The 16956-nt window shown below is 53.9% G+C and overlaps 1 protein-coding gene across 3 annotated transcripts in view; it reads left to right on the top strand.

Moving 5' to 3' along the window:
- The first annotated feature begins 1350 nt into the window (after positions 1 to 1350).
- Positions 1351 to 16956, top strand: part of NEURL3 (neuralized E3 ubiquitin protein ligase 3) — a 36370-nt gene continuing 20764 nt past the window's right edge. Inside the window, exons 1-4 of one of the 3 annotated variants that reach the window (XM_061156014.1) lie at positions 1351 to 1654; positions 5006 to 5491; positions 6624 to 6695; positions 7650 to 9271. In XM_061156014.1, the coding sequence (XP_061011997.1) occupies positions 1606 to 1654; positions 5006 to 5491; positions 6624 to 6695; positions 7650 to 7858 (816 nt within the window). In that variant the 5' untranslated portion in view covers positions 1351 to 1605 and the 3' untranslated portion in view covers positions 7859 to 9271. Of the gene's footprint in view, positions 1655 to 1675; positions 5492 to 6623; positions 6696 to 7649; positions 9272 to 16956 lie in introns of those variants that run through there. The other 2 variants (XM_061156013.1, XM_061156015.1) reach the window with 2 other exon arrangements.

Raw genomic sequence — 16956 nt, forward strand, 5'->3', positions numbered from 1 at the left:
AAGTAGCTGTCACCAGGACCAAAATCCTGGCACACTGGGGCTGGCAGGGATCCACAGACCAGTGCATCCTGGTTTCCCATTCTACACACGGGGACACAAAGGCCTGGGGAGAGAAAGAGAGGTAAAGCTAACACAGGAGACAGAATCCGGGTCTCCAAACACTCACCCTTTCGCCTCCTCATCCGTAGTCAAACCGCTCAGCCAACAGCACCACTGTCCCCAGGGAAATGCATGGGGCATATCCACCCCTTCAGCCAAGTTCCAAGTAGTCAATGATCGGAGGGCTTGCCTGGTGGTCCAGGTGGTTGGGCTCCAAGTTCCCAGCTTGGGGGGCCCAAGTTCAACTCCCGGCCAGGGAATTAGATCCTACATGCTGCAACCAAGAGCCGGAGCAGCCAAATAAATAAATATTGAAAACAAAACCAAAGTACAGTAGCCACCGCTGATGGCCTCAGTCTAGGGTCTTGGGAGGGCCTTAGCCTGGAGATCAAGGGCCAGGATACCCACAAGCCTCCAAACTCATCTAGGGCCTGTCACCTGAAGTGGGGTCTGCAGAACTGCCTTGTTAGAAAGGCTGAATCCCACACCTGCCCGGAGCTTCTGATTCAAGCTTCATCTTAACAAGATCCCCAGCAGGTTCATGTGTTGCAATCTGAGAAGTACTAGCTTAGAGCAAGCCACTTTCCCTGCCACGAGCCTCAGTTTCTCTAACAGGAATGAAAGGGGCAAAAGATTTCTGACGCCTCTTGCCATCACTAACACCCTGGGAGCTTGGCCTCGGTGTGACCCACTGCGGGACTCTCTGTGTTCCATGGGGGGTTCTGGGCAGTGGGCTTCCAGCTCCAGCAAGGCTGGGGAGCAGTCGACACCTCTGCTTGGCCCTTCTCCTCTTGGCCAGAGACCCGGGCCCGGGGCAGCTTCACAGGTCCTGAAATGCAGTTACTTCAATTCAACCCACTTCACCAACACTGATTAAGTGCCTCCTGTATACTGGGGTCAGTAGCAGTGAATCTCTCTCTACCCTGTACATTAGAATCAGCTGTGGCGCTTGTACTTTTATTATTTTGGTTTTTGCTTATTTTGCTTTTTTTTTTTTTTTTTTTGCCTCACTGTACGGCATGTGGGATCTTAGCTCCCTGACCAGGGATCAAACCTGTGTCTCCTGCAGTGGAAGCACAAGTCTTAACCACTGGACAGCCAGGGAAGTCCCTGGGAGTGCTTTTAAACAAGGCCGATGCTGGGCTTCACCCCAGGCCACTGGAATCAAGGTCTCTGGGGGGAGGTCTGGCTACAGGTATTCATTAACACGACTCAGGCAGTGATAATGCACAGCTGGTTGATCGCAACTGATCAGAAGTTAGAGAGAAGGCTCCTCCACATCCAAGCTAGGCCATCTCCCGAATCTCCGCTTCCTCAGGGCCAGCCAGCTGCGGCAGGCCTGTTGCAAACCAGCAGTCATCAGGAAATTCCCTGGATATTGTAACTCGTGACTGCAATCTCTAATTAATCATCAACGCTGTAATATGATCCTGGCCCCATGACAAGGGGACCTGCTGAATATCTTTGGGAAACCTGTCCACTGGCCTTCTTCAGACCCAGGGACCCATGCCTGAGGAGCCCAGGCGGATGGGGGCCCAGATCTGCTCTCAGGCTGGTAAGTGTGAGCCCTGAGCTTTCTGCCTGGACCAGAAGTACAAGAAGCAGAGGGGTGCTCTGTGTTTTCTGGGGTGGAAGACTCAGGAGATAGAGGTATAGTCAGTGTAAATATTGCTCAGAAGGAGTTTCTGATCCAGGCCGGGCTGCCCTAGGCAATGAGCTGTTAGGAGCCCAGGAGGTAGTGAAAGCTTCCTTTCTCAGCGAGAATCCAATAGAGGCCGAGGAACTCGGGCCACAATCCCTGCAGTGATGCAAAGACCCTTATGACCTGTTTGCCTTTCAGACCCTGTTGTGCAGAGAGAAGACTGGCTGGGATGGGGAACAGGGTAGAGCTTAGGGGGCCTGGTGGAAGACCGGAGTCCCAGCTCTGCCGTCACAGAGCTGTGGGGACCTTTCCTGTCACTTCTCCCGGAGCCTCGGTTTCCTCATCCGCAGGCTGGGAGACATTGCCCCCATCCTGCCAGTTACAGAGCTGCCAGAAGCACAGACCACAGGGTCACCAGGCTCAATGATTCTCTGCCGGTCTCACCTGAAGTCACAACTTTGCCTTAGTGTCCGGGGCGGGGTTGGAGAGCTGGGTCTCTTATGACTAGAGATCTGGACCACGCATCCCTGCTCCCAGAGCCTGGACTCTGCTCCTTCCCAAGCAGAAGGACCTGGAGGCCTTGACTCCGCAGTAACCATAGTAACCTAGGGTTCCCGGGCACCAGCAGCAGGGGCACCTGAATCACCGGGCGGGGGCGGGGCCAAGCCCCGCTGCCAACGCTGCAGCAGCAACTGCTGTTTGGATTTCCGGGCGATGCTGCCGCCGTGAGGGAGGCAGCGCAGGAGCGCAGGGTGCGGAGCTGGGCCGGGGCTCCCTGGCGTCCAGCGGCACAACCACCTCCCTGAGTTCAGTGTCCTCCGAGCGCTCCCCTGGGGGGCCGGGCGTCTGTAAGGCACTTGATAGGTGCCAGGAGAGGCTTGGTGACTGGAGGGGCGGTGACAACGAAGGTGAAGATCTGGGGAGGTCCTCACTGAGCCCGGTCGTTCAGATCCCAAGAGCCATGCTGCAAAGATTCTCTGGTTGGAATCCGCCTGTCCAGAGGGCAGGACATCCAAAAGGCCATGACCGTGTTCCCTGCTCCCCAGCCACCCAGGGGGCCCTTGTTGCCAAGCCAGTGCACAGTGTGGAAGTAGGGGAGGCAGGCAGAGAAGTTGGGAGGGTCCCCCATGGGCAACTCTGCCTGAGGCGCCTCAGGATGCTGCCTGAAAGTGGGGCTGATGAGAACAGCCACCTGCAGGCATAAAGTGCTCAGAACTCCCTGCCCAACTGGCTGGGGACACGCCTACTTGGAGAGCCACGCTTGGCCAGTGCCCACCTCTGCCTCACCCACCCCAGGAGCAGGCTGGACTGGGTCACTTGGGTCAAAGAATGGGAGGAGCCCTGCCAGCCAGCCTTGGAGAAGGGGGTACTACCCAGAGCCAGCCCCAAACTCAGGCACAGAGCCCCGTGCAAAGCAGAGGAAGGGGCCCCGTGGGCAGACGCAGTTCTGCCGGACGGGCGGAACACGGGTGGCTGTCATTGCCACTCAGCCTTGGCCTTTCGCAGTGAACAACTAACACAGCCACACAGGACCTCACATGCGGAAAGGCTGACCCCCAAGGAGCCCTGTGTGCCTTGCGAGGGCCACACTCAGGCCACTGCTGGGGGCTGCTGAGACAGTGAGTGGAGCCCGGGCGGCAGCTGGGAGAAGCAGCACAGTCCACTGGGCCCCGGCGTCCTGTGACCTCTCTCAGCCTCCCTCCTCTAACTGCTGACGTGAGGACATAGCGCCCATGGGCCAGTGGGAAACTCCCGAGACAGGGGTAAGCTTTGCAGACTGTCAAATTCCTGTAGAGGACTAAGTCTGTGTCTCCTAGGGTCCCCAGGGCCCGCCTGCCCTGCTGAGGGACTCACGCACCCAGTAGTCCCATCAGCCGCTTCTTTGGCTCCTGCCCCACTGGTCCTGGAGCCAGTGGGGGTCAGGGGTGGACTCGCTGTGGCCTTGACGGTGTGCCTCATACCTGACCACGCCCAGCCTCCCCCCCCCCCCGGTGCCTGGCTGACACCTTGCAGGCATCTGAGTGTCAAGAGGAGGGCAGGGATTGAATGTGTGCCCCCTGCATTGACTGGAAGCGTGGAGTCTTGACCACTGGACCACCAGGGAAGTTCCCTGGCTCAAGTTTTGATTGAATTCTCTTTATATTTTCAGCCTCCCTCCTCCAACCCAGAAAAAGCAGGGTCAAGAGGGGAGGGGGAGAGAGCTAAGGCCTGGGGAGCTGGCTAAGTGCCCGTCTTGGGGCCGGAAGCTCCACCAGCTTCCTTCAGGCCTCTGGGACTGAGAGGAAGGGCTGCCCAGCGAGGAACTTTCCCGTCCCAGCTGCCAAGTGGAGGCAAGTCAGGAAGTCCCCTGCTTTCAAAGCTTACCCAGGCCTAGGCTGGGCCCGGCCCACAATTCTGAGGGGCTGACCTGGGACCCCTTTTCCGGTTTCACACCCTCACTACTTTGGGAGTTACCAGGCTCCTTCTTTCTCTCCCAGGATGAGAGAAGTCACCCTCACTGGGGGTCAGCGATGCTGGTTCTCTGTGGCAAAGTCAGAAAACTCAGCCGCCGCCCCCGCCCCTCGCCACTGCAGAATTAGAGCTGACCACAAACAGCCTGCCAGCCCATCTCTCAGCCTGTTTCTAGATACAGACGGGCTACACATGTGTAAACATTCGAATAGTACACATATAAATGTATGTGTCAAACAAAAGCAGGATCATCTGTTGACTTCTAAAACCTGCTCTCTTTAGTTAATGGCAATAACAACCATCACCAGGTATCCAGAGCTGGTACTGTCAACGGTTCCTTTAATTTTTACAACATCTCTAAGGGAGGTGGCTCAAGTGGTAAAGAATCTGCCTGCAATACAGGAGACCAGGAATGGATCCCTGGGTTGGGAAGTTCCCCTGGAGGAAGGCATGGCAACCCAACTCCAGTATTCTTGCCTGGAAAATTCCATGGACAGAGGAGCCTGGCAGGCTACAGTCCATGTGGTCACAAAGAGTCGGACAGGACTCGGTGACTAAGCTGCAGTAAGGGAGGGAAACTGAGGCTTGGCAAGAGTCAGGAAAGAACTAAGATCCCAGACAGGCAAAGCGGGTTCCCCACTGGTTCTAAGAAGGTCTCTGGAGTGGGGATGGGGGAGAGCCGGGACAGTAGCCCCAGGGAGCATGGGTTGATGGAAATGCCCCCTTTCCCCTGGTGGGGAGGGCTCCAGGCTGCCCGGAAGGCCAGCCGGTGTGTCCGGCCGACCTTCAGTGACGCCCCCGCCCCCGCCGCAGATGCCGAGGCTCCCCGAGAGGCGCTCCGCTTCCACGCCCAGGCGGTGGGCGCACAGGTGCGCCTGGATGCTCAGCGGAGCACCGCGTTCAGGCACGCCACGTTCCACGACGGCATCGTGTTCAGCCAGCGGCCGGTGCAGCCGGGAGAGCGCGTGGCGCTGCGCTTGCTGTGGCACGAGCCCGGCTGGCTGGGTGGCCTCCGCGTGGGCTTCACGCGCCTGGACCCCGCGCGGGTGTCCGCGCCCAGCCTGCCGCCCTTCGTGTGCCCGGACCTGGAGCAGCAGAGTCAGACCTGGGCGGCCATGCTTCCTGACGGCTGCGCCCTCCCGGGGGATGTGGTGCGCTTCTGGGTGAACCGCCAGGGCCGGATCTTCGCCCGGGTCAACTCGGGGCCCCGGCGGCTGCTGCGCGAGGGCGTGCTCATGGGCGCCCCGCTCTGGGCCGTGATGGACGTGTACGGGACCACCAAGGCCATCCAGCTGCTGGGTGAGGCCAGGGGCGGGGACCCAGGCGCCGTCCCTGGGAACGGGGGCGCGGGAGGCGGCGGCTCCGGTGGTGCCTGACCGCGTACGGGGTCGGCGAGAACTGCTGTTTCTTTCATATGGAGTTTTTCCATCGGCTTCTCTCCGGGTATGAAGATGTTCGCTGGGGACCAGACCCAGTCACAGGGAGGGCAGCCCTGCCCGGCACCCCAAACACATGTTAGAGCAGCGGTCCCTAGCCTTTTTGGCACCAGGGGCCAGTTTCGTGGCAGACAGCTTTTCCACAGAGGGAGGGGTGAGGGAAATGGTTTCAGGATGATTCAAGCACATTACACTTCTTGTGCACTTTATTTCTATTATTATTCCATCAGCTCCACCTCAGATCGTCAGGCATCAGATCCCGGAGGTTGGGGACCCCTGTGTTAGAGGGCTGGTCTCATTTACAAAAAAAAATATTTGGGGCGGGCTGGGTTTTGCAGTCACAGCAGGAGTTTGCTGCAGACGGGGTGGCAACAAAGGGAGCGTAAGTGTGCAAGTTAGAGGTGGGCAAGAAGGCAGCCTGGTGGGGTCAAAGGTGAGATGTTCAGGCACTCAGTGGGGAAATGAGGACCACCTGAAAGGACAGTGGATTTCAGAGGAGTGAGGAGATACAGGAAGACTCATGAAAAGAAGTGTTGGCATACTTGGGCAGTCTTCCAGGGACCTGCACGAGCATTCCAGTCCCCCCAGTGTGTTTGTTTTTTGAATGGCTTGTCACAACTGCTCGAGCCTCACCCCCAGAGGGGCCCAGGCACCTGTTTGCCCACCTCCTGGGGGACTCTGTTTCACATCCGTTGGGGGGCGGTGACCGACGCTGAAGATCTCTGCTCAGGCAGTGGCAGTAGGGCAGAGAGGAGCTGTCTGAAGGAAGCGTGGATTAGGATGAAAAAGCTGCGGGTCCACAAATTCTCTGCTGGGTCCCACTGGGTAAGGGGTGGCCAGGACAGGGCTGGACCCCCGCCTTGGAGCTGTAGCACTGCGACCCAGAGAAGAAAGGAGGTGGACACTCTGCTTTGGAGGCAGGGACTGGGGAGGTGGGTTGAATGGAAACACCCTGACTGCTTTCCCCTGGTCCTGACTTTCCCTTTCTGCCTTAGATCTTACAGCCAACGACTTTCCCACAACCATGCCAAGGGATCTCAGTGATGAGGCTCTCCCCGGGCCCAAAGGTGAGTGGCTTTCCCGAGCGCCAGAGTCTCCCCCAGGGCTCCAGAGCTGGGAAAACCGGGCGAGGCCCCAGCCCTGGGAACTCAGTTACACCTTCCCAGGTGCCATCAAGTCTCCCACAGGCCATAGGCCGAAACCTAAAAGCCACGTAACAGTTCTGCCTTCTAGGACATTGGCTGGCTTCGTAAGTTACTGGGCACACTCATGAATAGATGTTATTTTGTCCGCCTGCTTTTAAAAGAGCAATCCCTGTTCATAGTAAAAAACCAAAAAAAAAAAACAAAAACAAAAAACTTTGCCAAGCAGAAATAAAATACATATTCAAAGATAAAAAAGGAAGTGAAAAAAAAAGCACACCTCCCAAACTTCACATTGCCTGTTAGGTAGATTTCCTCCCGGTATTTTGTAATCATATATATGTGTGTGTGTATATATATATATATATACATATATATATATATATATATATATATATGGACAGAAGTGGAGGGGGGTGTTTCCCAGGTAGCACTTGTGGTAAAGAAACTGCCTGCCAATGCAGGAGATGTTAGAAGCGTGCATTTGATCCCTGGGTTGGAAAGATCCCCTGGAGGAGGGCGTGGCTACCCACTCCAGTGTTCTTGACCGGAGAACCCCATGGACAGAGGAGCCTGGCGGGCTACGGTCCCTGGGGTCGCAGAATCGGACACGACTGAAGTGACCAAGCATAGCACTCCGTACGTGGGGAGTTATTTGTGCTTTGTTTTCCTTTTTTCTAAGTTGGAATCTTAGGCTATGCATGTATGTACCTTACAATTTTCTTCCCAACCTTTCTTACTGATTGCATTATGAGCATTCACTTATGAGGTAGTATTCTTCATACCCCGACCACGTGCTTCTCTGACCTGTGGTGATGTGAGTGGGCTGCCCTCTCGTGGCCCCCAAGCACCCCTGACCTGTGTTGTCGCCTTTCCCAGCCTCAGCAGGAGAAGAGTGTGCCATCTGCTTCCACCAGGTTGCCAACACCTGCCTTGTCCCCTGCGGCCACACACACTTCTGCAGCTCCTGTGCCTGGAGGGTCTTCAGGGACACGGCCAGATGCCCCGTGTGTCGCTGGGAGATCGAGGAGGTGGCCCTGGCTTGGGATCCTCTTGTCCTGGGTGCTGGAGAGGGCCTCCTGGTGTAGGTGCAGAGCTCTGAGCCTGGCCCTTGCCGAGGGAGGAGGTGCAGCTCTGATGTCTTTCTGGAGGAGAGTCGGAAATGTTGGTCAGCAGCAGGTGTGGCAGAGAGACAGCTCAAGGTCACAATGGCTCTACCCCTCCTCAGCAGGTTGGGGCCAGAGGAGCCAGGAGACGCCCCTTTCTGCCCACGCCAGAACTACCTCCCTGGCTGGAGAAGGTGGCTAGCAATGGGCCAGCCAGGGTCTCGCCCCTCCGCTTAGTCCCAGGTTCATTGCTGCGTGCCAAGGCTTTTAACTAGCCATGGGGTTCAGCCACCATGGACCTAGCAACCCCCAGTACACCAAGTCCCAGGACTTCCAAGAACCCACCTGTGTCAGCGAGAAGGGCCTTTGTGTAGAGAGGGGGCGGCCTGACCCCTGGTTTTATGACTGAGGAAGTCAAGGTATGTGCGCGTGTCTGGTGAAGCCCTGCCCACCCAGGGTATTGAGGAGCCTGGACCAGATGCAGAAAGCAGCTGGGTGGAATTTTTTTTTTTTTATTGAAGTGTAGTTGATGTACAATATTGTATAAGTTACAGATGTACTGTTTAGTAATAATTTTTAAAGGTTATACTCCATTTGCCAATATATTGGCTATATTCCCCTGTTGCACAATGTATCCTTGTAGTTTATTTTATATCTAGTAGTTTGCACCTCTCAATCCCCTACCCCTAAATTGCCTCTCCCCTGTTCCCTCTCCCCACTAGTAACCCCACATTTTGGTGTGCTCATGAGGGGAGGGGAGCTCAGGGCCTTTCTACTCCATTATCTTGGCCTCTGTCTACCTGGTAGAATGTTCACAGTCTGTAGGGAAGCCAGGTCACTTCTACAAGTCCTCTGTAGGACTTTCCTGCTTGTCCAGTGGTTAAGAATCTGCCTGCCAATGCAGGGGACACCAGTTTGATCCCTGGTCTGGGAACTAAGATCCCACATGCCTTTGGATTTCGACTACTGAGCCCGAAGGTCTTAGAACCTATGAGCCACAACTGCTGAAGCCCGTGCGCCTTGGAGCCTGTGCTCCACCCAAGAGAAGCTACCGCAATGAGAAGCCTCTGCACCGCAACTAGAGAGTAGCCCCAACTCATGGCAAATAGAGAAAGCCCGCTCGCGGCAACCAAGAGCCTGTGCGCTGCAACAAAAACCCAGTGCAGCCATAAATAAATAACTAAACAGATAAATAGAAATTAATTAATTAAAAACAAGTCCTGTGTAAAGGGGATCAGCAGTCAGCTGCCCACCTTCCTTGCCCAGTAGTCATGAGATCCCAGCACATTTGTGCATCTGAAATCGAGTTGACCCTTCAGAGCTCACTGTTGTCATTGTGCTTATTGCCTTGCAATTTCTGAGATATCAAAATAAAGTTTGTCTCTCATGAGTGAGTTTGTAATGTGTACGTCCCCTTTGTTGCAGTCAGCAGGAGTGAGCAGGGTGGGAGCTGGTCGGGATGCAGGGGCGTGGGGCCATGCCTTCCCGTCCCTCACAGACACACCCTGGGCTTGCAGTGAGAGGGGCCTGGCGCTCAGGCCTGAGGAGCTGTTTTGCGGAGCAGGTGAACAGGATGAGCCTACAGATTCAGCCTTAAAGTTACAACAAGGCTCTGCCCTTGCCACCTTTGACTTGTGAGGGCTTCCTGGAGTCTCTGCTCCTGCGTGAAGCGGTGACTTGACCCGGGGACCCCAATCAGCAGGTGTCTGTGGTGGGGACAGGCGGGGAGGACAAGCCGTACCTCTTACATTGCTGGTGTTCCTGCTCCGTGGCTGGTGTGAAAGAGCACTAAAAGGGAGCTGGAGCTGTGTGACGTCCCCAGTCACAGTGACGGGCACCTCCCTGCGCTGCGGCCAGCCAGAGGGGCAGGGCTTTGGCTGGAAAGTGGAATGTTAGCCGCTCAGCCGTGTGCAACTCTCTGTGACCCCATGGACTGCAGCCCGCCAGGCTCCTCTGTCCGTGGGATTCTCCAGGCAAGAACACTGGAGTGGGTTTCCATCCCCTTCTCCAGGGGATCTTCCTGACCCGGGTCTCCCTAGTTGCAGGCAGGTTCTTTACCGTCTGAGCCACCGGGGAAGCTCGGGTGTAGTGATCCCCAGAAGAGCTTCCATTCTGGAGTAGGATCCCCTCTCTGCTGCCCAGGAGTTGGTCTGACCTTGGTCATGTGACTTGGACATCTGGGAGCCTCAGTTTCTTCATAACTTGTAAATAAGATCATTTTGTTTGCTGATATGTTGTTAGGATAATGGGTATAAATGAAACTCGTAGCTTAGAGGAAGTGCTCAGAATATGGAACTTTCTTTCTCTGGAAAGGCATCTCCTGGGGAAGCAGCCAGAGGTGGGCTGGCCGTCAGGGTACTGGGTGTGAATCTTGACGGCTCACTGACTTGGCGAAGGCCCCCATGTCGCCCCAGTTCTACACTTCTCATACTTCTTACAGTGTAAGACCACTAAACTTTGGGCATATCTCTGAGACATAAGGGAGCAACCAGGAGACACCTCACCCCCTGAATCCTTATTCTGTGTAAATCCTTTGATCTAGTTATTTATTAAGCAAAAGTAGACATTTCCTTAGGCTATGTCAAAGTCATTATTTTTGTTCATCATAAAAGACAGATTTGGCTTCTTCTGCTCAGGTGTAGCTATATTAGTATCAGATAAACTAGAATTTAAGGGGGAAAAGAAGATTAAAGGGGATAAAGAGAGAATTCAACTAGAGATTATCGTACTAAGTGAAGTAAGTCAGAAAGAGAAAGACAAATGCCATATAATATCACTTATATGTGGAACCTAAACTATGACATAAATGAACCTATCTTTGAAACAGAAACAGCTGTACGGAACAGACCAGTGTTTGCTGAGGGGGTGGGGGAGGGATGGAGCAGGAGGCTGGGGTTAGCAGATGTGAGCTTTTATATGTAGATAGATAAACAATAAGGTCCCATGTATAGCACAGAGAGCTAGGTTCAGTATCCTATGGTAAACCACAATGGAAAGGAATATTTTGTTCTAGAGCAGGATCAGATTCTTAAAAGAGACTATGTGTATATATATATATACACATCTATGTATAATTGAATCATTTTGTTATACAGCAGTATTTAAAAACATTGTAAAAAAAATTGTAAATTCAACTAATATTTCAATTTAAAAAATTTAAAACATGCTTAAAAAAGAATTATTCATAATAACACCAAAGTGGAAACAATCCAAATGTCCATCAGCTGATGAATGAACAAATGTGGCCTGTCCATACAGTGAGATGCTTTTTGACAATAAAAAAAAGGAATGAAGTGCCGATTCATGCTACAACATGGATGAAGCCTGAAAACATGCTAAGCCTGGGAAGCCAGTTACAAACGGCCACATATTGCATGATTTTATTCACGTGAAATGTCCAGAATAGGCAAATCCATAGAGACAGAAAGTAGATTAGTATAGGGGCTGGAGAGAGGAAGAATGGGGAGTGACAACTAAGGGGTATGGGGTTTCTTTTAGGGTTCTAAAATTGATTTTGCCAATGGTTGCACAACTTTGTGGAGATACTAAAACCACTGGACTGCACACTTTGAGATAGATATATGAGTCGCATCCAATTTTTAAATTATGCTAAAAAAAAAAAACCACCAAAAAACCCACACCAAAATAGATGAATGAAGATATGCTAGTAGAAGAAAAGGAAGGGAATATTAGCCCTGGGAGGAAAAGCTTCAAACAGGAAGTGACTTTTAAACTGTTTTTACAGGTCTAAGCTTGAAAGCAGAGAGGAGGGAAAGAGGTGCTCCACACAGTGGGATCTGCACATGCAAGTGCAGGCCGTGTCCAGGGGGCCCTGGGATGGTCACATTGGCCAAGGCGAGGGGCAGGGAGCCACAGAGGAGCCCAGAGGAAGGTGGGCTGGAGCCGGCCTCGGAGCACTCTGCCGGCCGTTGAGTGGCTGCAGCGGCCCTGGAGGTCTAGGCTGGCTGCAGGAAGGTTGATGTGTCAGCTGGCCCCTCTCACCTCAGTCAAACACATTCTGCCTGCGAGGCACCTGAGAAGCAGGCCCCAAGTTTCCCTTTCCTAGAAGTCCAGGGTTTGTAGGTAGTGGTGATAAGGAGTCCCTGGATCAAAGAAGAGGGAATGGGCAATAAGCCGTCATCAGGAGGGCAGTACAGAGGGAAAGGAAAGTAAAAGCACAACCAAGGATGACCGGTGCCCGCTGTGCTGAAGCAGGAAACCCGCCTGGGCCAGACTCGCTGGGGGCTTTCCCAGGGACGGAGAAAAATTCCTTTGCTCACGTGCTTTCAGGTGGTTTCCGGTTAGACCACGTAAGGTGTGAGGTGGCAGTCTGGGTAATAACAAGCCCTCCCTCCGGGGACCGGGACCACCATGTCCCCTGTCCGCCCCCAGCCCCTCACATGGCCCCAGCATGCCGTCTTCAGTGCTAGCCGCAACCCCCCCACCCCTCCAGCCCCAGCATTGTTGCCTAAGTAATACCTGCTTTCCCCGCTCCACACACACAAGCAGAGGCCTCCTGGCTGCTGGTAATCTGCTCAGGAAATTCCACTTGGAAGAAGTCCATGAGCAAAGGCAGGGAGGCAGTGGGGGAGAGTCCCTGAGCCTGTGGCTGAGTGAGGAGAACGAGGCGCCCTCCCTTTCCTCCGCGACCAGCACACGACACCTGTGTCCTGTCTTCCAGCTGCCCTGCGCCCCCTCCCCTTTGTTTGAAGGAAGAGAAGATAGGGGTCGCCTCATGAGCCTGGAGGTGGTGACTCTGATCCTCTGGGTCAGCCTGCCTGTCCCTCTCAGGTCTGTATGAAGTAAGTAAGCCATGACAAATGGTAATGTCCCCATTTTACAGCTAGAAAAACTGAGGCCCAGAGACTGTGTCAGACCTGCCCAAGGCCACTCAGCAGTTCACGGTGTGGTCAGGACTAGATCACAAACCCCTGGATCCCAGCCAAGGGACTCCTCTGCCTCAAGCTTTACCATTTATGGTTGGACATAAATGTAGAAAACATAGTAAATACCATCTCTTTATCCCCTCAAAGTTCCCAACAAAATGGGCACGATTTGCTCAGTCCCACCCACAGGAGGCAGGGCCTGGGAGCCAGCCTTTCGTACCTGTGTGCCCATACTGGTCAGCCCACCACAACACACCGGCCTGTGCAGCCCACCTCGGGGGCACTCCTGGAGCGTGAACGTCTGGTGAGCAGAGGGCGCTGTGCTGCTGGGCACCACAGGGTGTGTCCTACACAAGAGCACTGCTCCAAGATCAGGGAACAGAACCTGCCTGCCTAATACAGAGCCTGCCTACCTCATACAGTACCTGCCTACCTCATACAGGACCTGCCTACCTCATACAGAGCCTGCCTACCTAATACAGAGCCTGCCTAGTACAGAGCCTGGCCACCTAATACAGAGCCTGCCTACCTAATACAGAGCCTGCCTACCTAATACAGAGCCTGCCCACCTAATACAGACCCTGCCTACCTAATACAGAGCCTGCCTATTTAATACAGAACCTGCCTGCCTAATACAGAACCTGCCTGCCTAATCCAGAACCTGCCCACCTAATCCAGAGCCTGCCCACCTAATCCAGAGCCTGCCTACCTAATACAGAGCCTGCCTATTTAATACAGAACCTGCCTGCCTAATACAGAACCTGCCTGCCTAATCCAGAACCTGCCCACCTAATCCAGAGTCTGCTTACCTAATACAGAGCCTGCCTACCTAATACAGACCCTGCCTGCCTAATACAGAGCCTGCCCACCTAATACAGACCCTGCCTGCCTAATACAGAGCCTGCCCACCTAATACAGACCCTGCCTACCTAATACAGAGCGTGCCTACATAATACAGAGCCTGCCTACATAACACAGGACCTGTCTACCTCATACAAAGCCTGCCTACATAATACAGATCCTGCCTACATAATACAGGATCTGCCCACCTAATACAGACCCTGCCTACCTAATACAGAGCCTGCCTACCTAATACAGGACCTGCCTACCTAATACAGGACCTGCCTACCTAATACAGAGCCTGCCTACCTAATACAGAGCCTGCCTGCCTAATACAGACCCTGCCTGCCTAATACAGAGCCTGCCTACCTAATACAGGACCTGCCTACCTAATACAGGACCTGCCTGCCTAATACAGAAGCAGCCTGCCTAATACAGAGCCTGCCTACGTCATACAGGACCTGCCTACCTCATACAGGACCTGCCTACCTAATACAGAGCCTGCCCACCTAATACAGAGCCTGCCTACCTAATACAGAGTCTGCCTACCTAATACGGGACCTGCCTACCTAATACGGGACCTGCCCACCTAATACAGACCCTGCTCACCTAATACAGAACCTGCCCGCCTAATACAGAGCCTGCCCACCTCATACAGTACCTGCCTACCTCATACAGGACCTGCCGACCTAATACAGAGCCTGCCTACCTAATACAGAACCTGCCCGCCTAATACAGAGCCTGCCCGCCTAATACAGAACCTGCCTACTTAATACAGAACCTGCCTGCCTAATACAGAACCTGCCTGCCTAATACAGAGCCTGCCCACCTAATACAGAGCCTGCCCACCTAATACAGCGCCTACCCACCTAATACAGACCCTGCCCGCCTAATACAGAACCTGCCCACCTAATACAGAACCTGCCCGCCTAATACAGAACCTGCCCGCCTAATACAGAGTCTGCCTACCTAATACAGGACCTGCCTACCTAATACCGGACCTGCCTACCTAATACAGAGCCTGCCTACCTAATACAGAACCTGCCCGCATAATACAGAGCCTGCCCACCTAATACAGAGTCTGCCTACCTAATACAGGACCTGCCTACCTAATACAGAGCCTGCCCACCTAATACAGAACCTGCCCACCTAATACAGACCCTGCGACCTAATACAAAACCTGCCTACCTAATGCAGAACCTGCCCACCTAATACAGAACCTGCCTACCTAATACAGAGCCTGCCTTCCTAATACATAGAAATAAAAACAGACTCAGGCAAAACGAGACGACAAGAGGACTATGTTCCAAGTGAAGGATAAAACCCCAGAGTTTCCCCAAATAAAACCCCAGAAGAACTAAGCAAGGTGGAAAACTTCCCTGATGGGCACTGGATAGGAATCTGCCTGCCAACACATGGGACACAAGTTTGATCCCTGGTTCAGGAAGAGCCCACATGCTGTGGAGCAACTAAGCCCATGTGCCACAACTACTGAGCCCACACTCTAGAGCCTGCACACTGCAGCTGCTGAGCCCACACTCTAGAGCATGCACACTGCAGCTGCTGAGCCCACACTCTAGAGCGTGCACACTGCAGCTACTGAGGCCCAAGCCCTAGAGCGTGCACACTGCAGCTACTGAGCCCACACTCTAGAGCGTGCATACTGCAGCTACTGAGCCCACACTCTAGAGCCTGCACACTGCAGCTACTGAGGCCCAAGCCCTAGAGCGTGCACACTGCAGCTACTGAGCCCACACTCTAGAGCCTGCACACTGCAGCTACTGAGCCCACACTCTAGAGCCTGCACACTGTAGCTACTGAGCCCATGCTCTAGAGCCTGCACGCTGCAGCTACTGAGACCACACTCTAGAGCCTGCACACTGCAGCTACTGAGCCCACACTCTAGAGCATGCACACTGCAGCTACTGAGCCCACACTCTAGAGCCTGCACACTGCAGCTACTGAGGCCACACTCTAGAGCCTGCACACTGTAGCTACTGAGCCCATGCTCTAGAGCCTGCACGCTGCAGCTACTGAGACCACACTCTAGAGCCTGCACACTGTAGCTACTGAGCCCATGCTCTAGAGCCTGCACGCTGCAGCTACTGAGACCACACTCTAGAGCCTGCACACTGCAGCTACTGAGCCCACACTCTAGAGCATGCACACTGCAGCTACTGAGCCCACACTCTAGAGCCTGCACACTGCAGCTACTGAGCCCACACTCTAGAGCCTGCACACTGCAGCTATTGAGGCCACACGCTAGAGCCTGCACACTGCAGCTACTGAGACCACACTCTAGAGCCTGCATGCTGCGGCTACTGAGACCACACTCTAGAGCCTGCATGCTGCAGCTACTGAGCCCACACTCTAGAGCATGCACACTGCAGCTACTGAGGCCCACGCTCTAGAGCCTGCACACTGCCGCTACTGAGGCCCATGCTCTAGAGCCTACACACTGCAGCTACTGAGCCCACACTCTAGAGCCTGCACACTGCATCTACTGAGCCCACACTCTAGAGCATGCACACTGCAGCTACTGAGCCCACACTCTAGAGCATGCACACTGCAGCTACCGAGGCCCACGCACCTAGAGCCCTGCTCTGCAACTACTGAGGCCCACGCAGCTCGAGCCCTGCCCTGCATCGAGGGCAGAGAGGCCACCGCAGTGCAGTGCAACAAAGGGCAGCCCTCGCTCACCACGAGAAAAAGTGAAAGTGCTTGTCACTCAGTCGTGTCCCACTTTGTGGGACCCCATGAACTGTAGCCCGCCAAACTCCTCTGTCTATGGGATTCTCCAGGCAAGAATACTGGGGTGGGTTGCCGTTCCCTTCTCCAGGGGATCTTCCCGACCCAGGGACTGAACCCAGGTCTCCCGCACTGCGGGCAGACGCTTTACCCTCTGAGCCATCTGGGAAGCCCACAACTAGAGAAAGCTGTCGCAAAGCAATGAAGACTCAGCATAGCCGAAAAGAAATGATTTAAAAAAGAATTCAAAATAATGATCAGAAAGATGCTCAGTGAACCTGGGAGAAAGATGATGAGCACAGTGAGAGATTTAACAAAAAGTTAAACTATAAAGAACCAAACAGAGCTGAAGAACACAATAGCTGAAATTAAAAACACAATGGAAGGAATCAGCATCAGGCCACTTGAGGCAAAGAGCTGACTCATTGGGAAAAGACCCTGATGCTGGGAGAGATTGAGGGCAGGAGGAGAAGGGGGTGACAGAGGATGAGATGGTTGGATGGCATCACCCTCTCAATGGACGTGAGTTTGAGCAAGCTCTGGGAGATGGAGAAGGACAGGGAAGCTTGGCGTGCTGCAGTCCATGGGGTCACAAAGAGTCGGACC

Source organism: Dama dama, chromosome 11 (genome assembly GCF_033118175.1).
Source record: "Dama dama isolate Ldn47 chromosome 11, ASM3311817v1, whole genome shotgun sequence".
Lineage (NCBI taxonomy): Eukaryota > Metazoa > Chordata > Mammalia > Artiodactyla > Cervidae > Dama > Dama dama.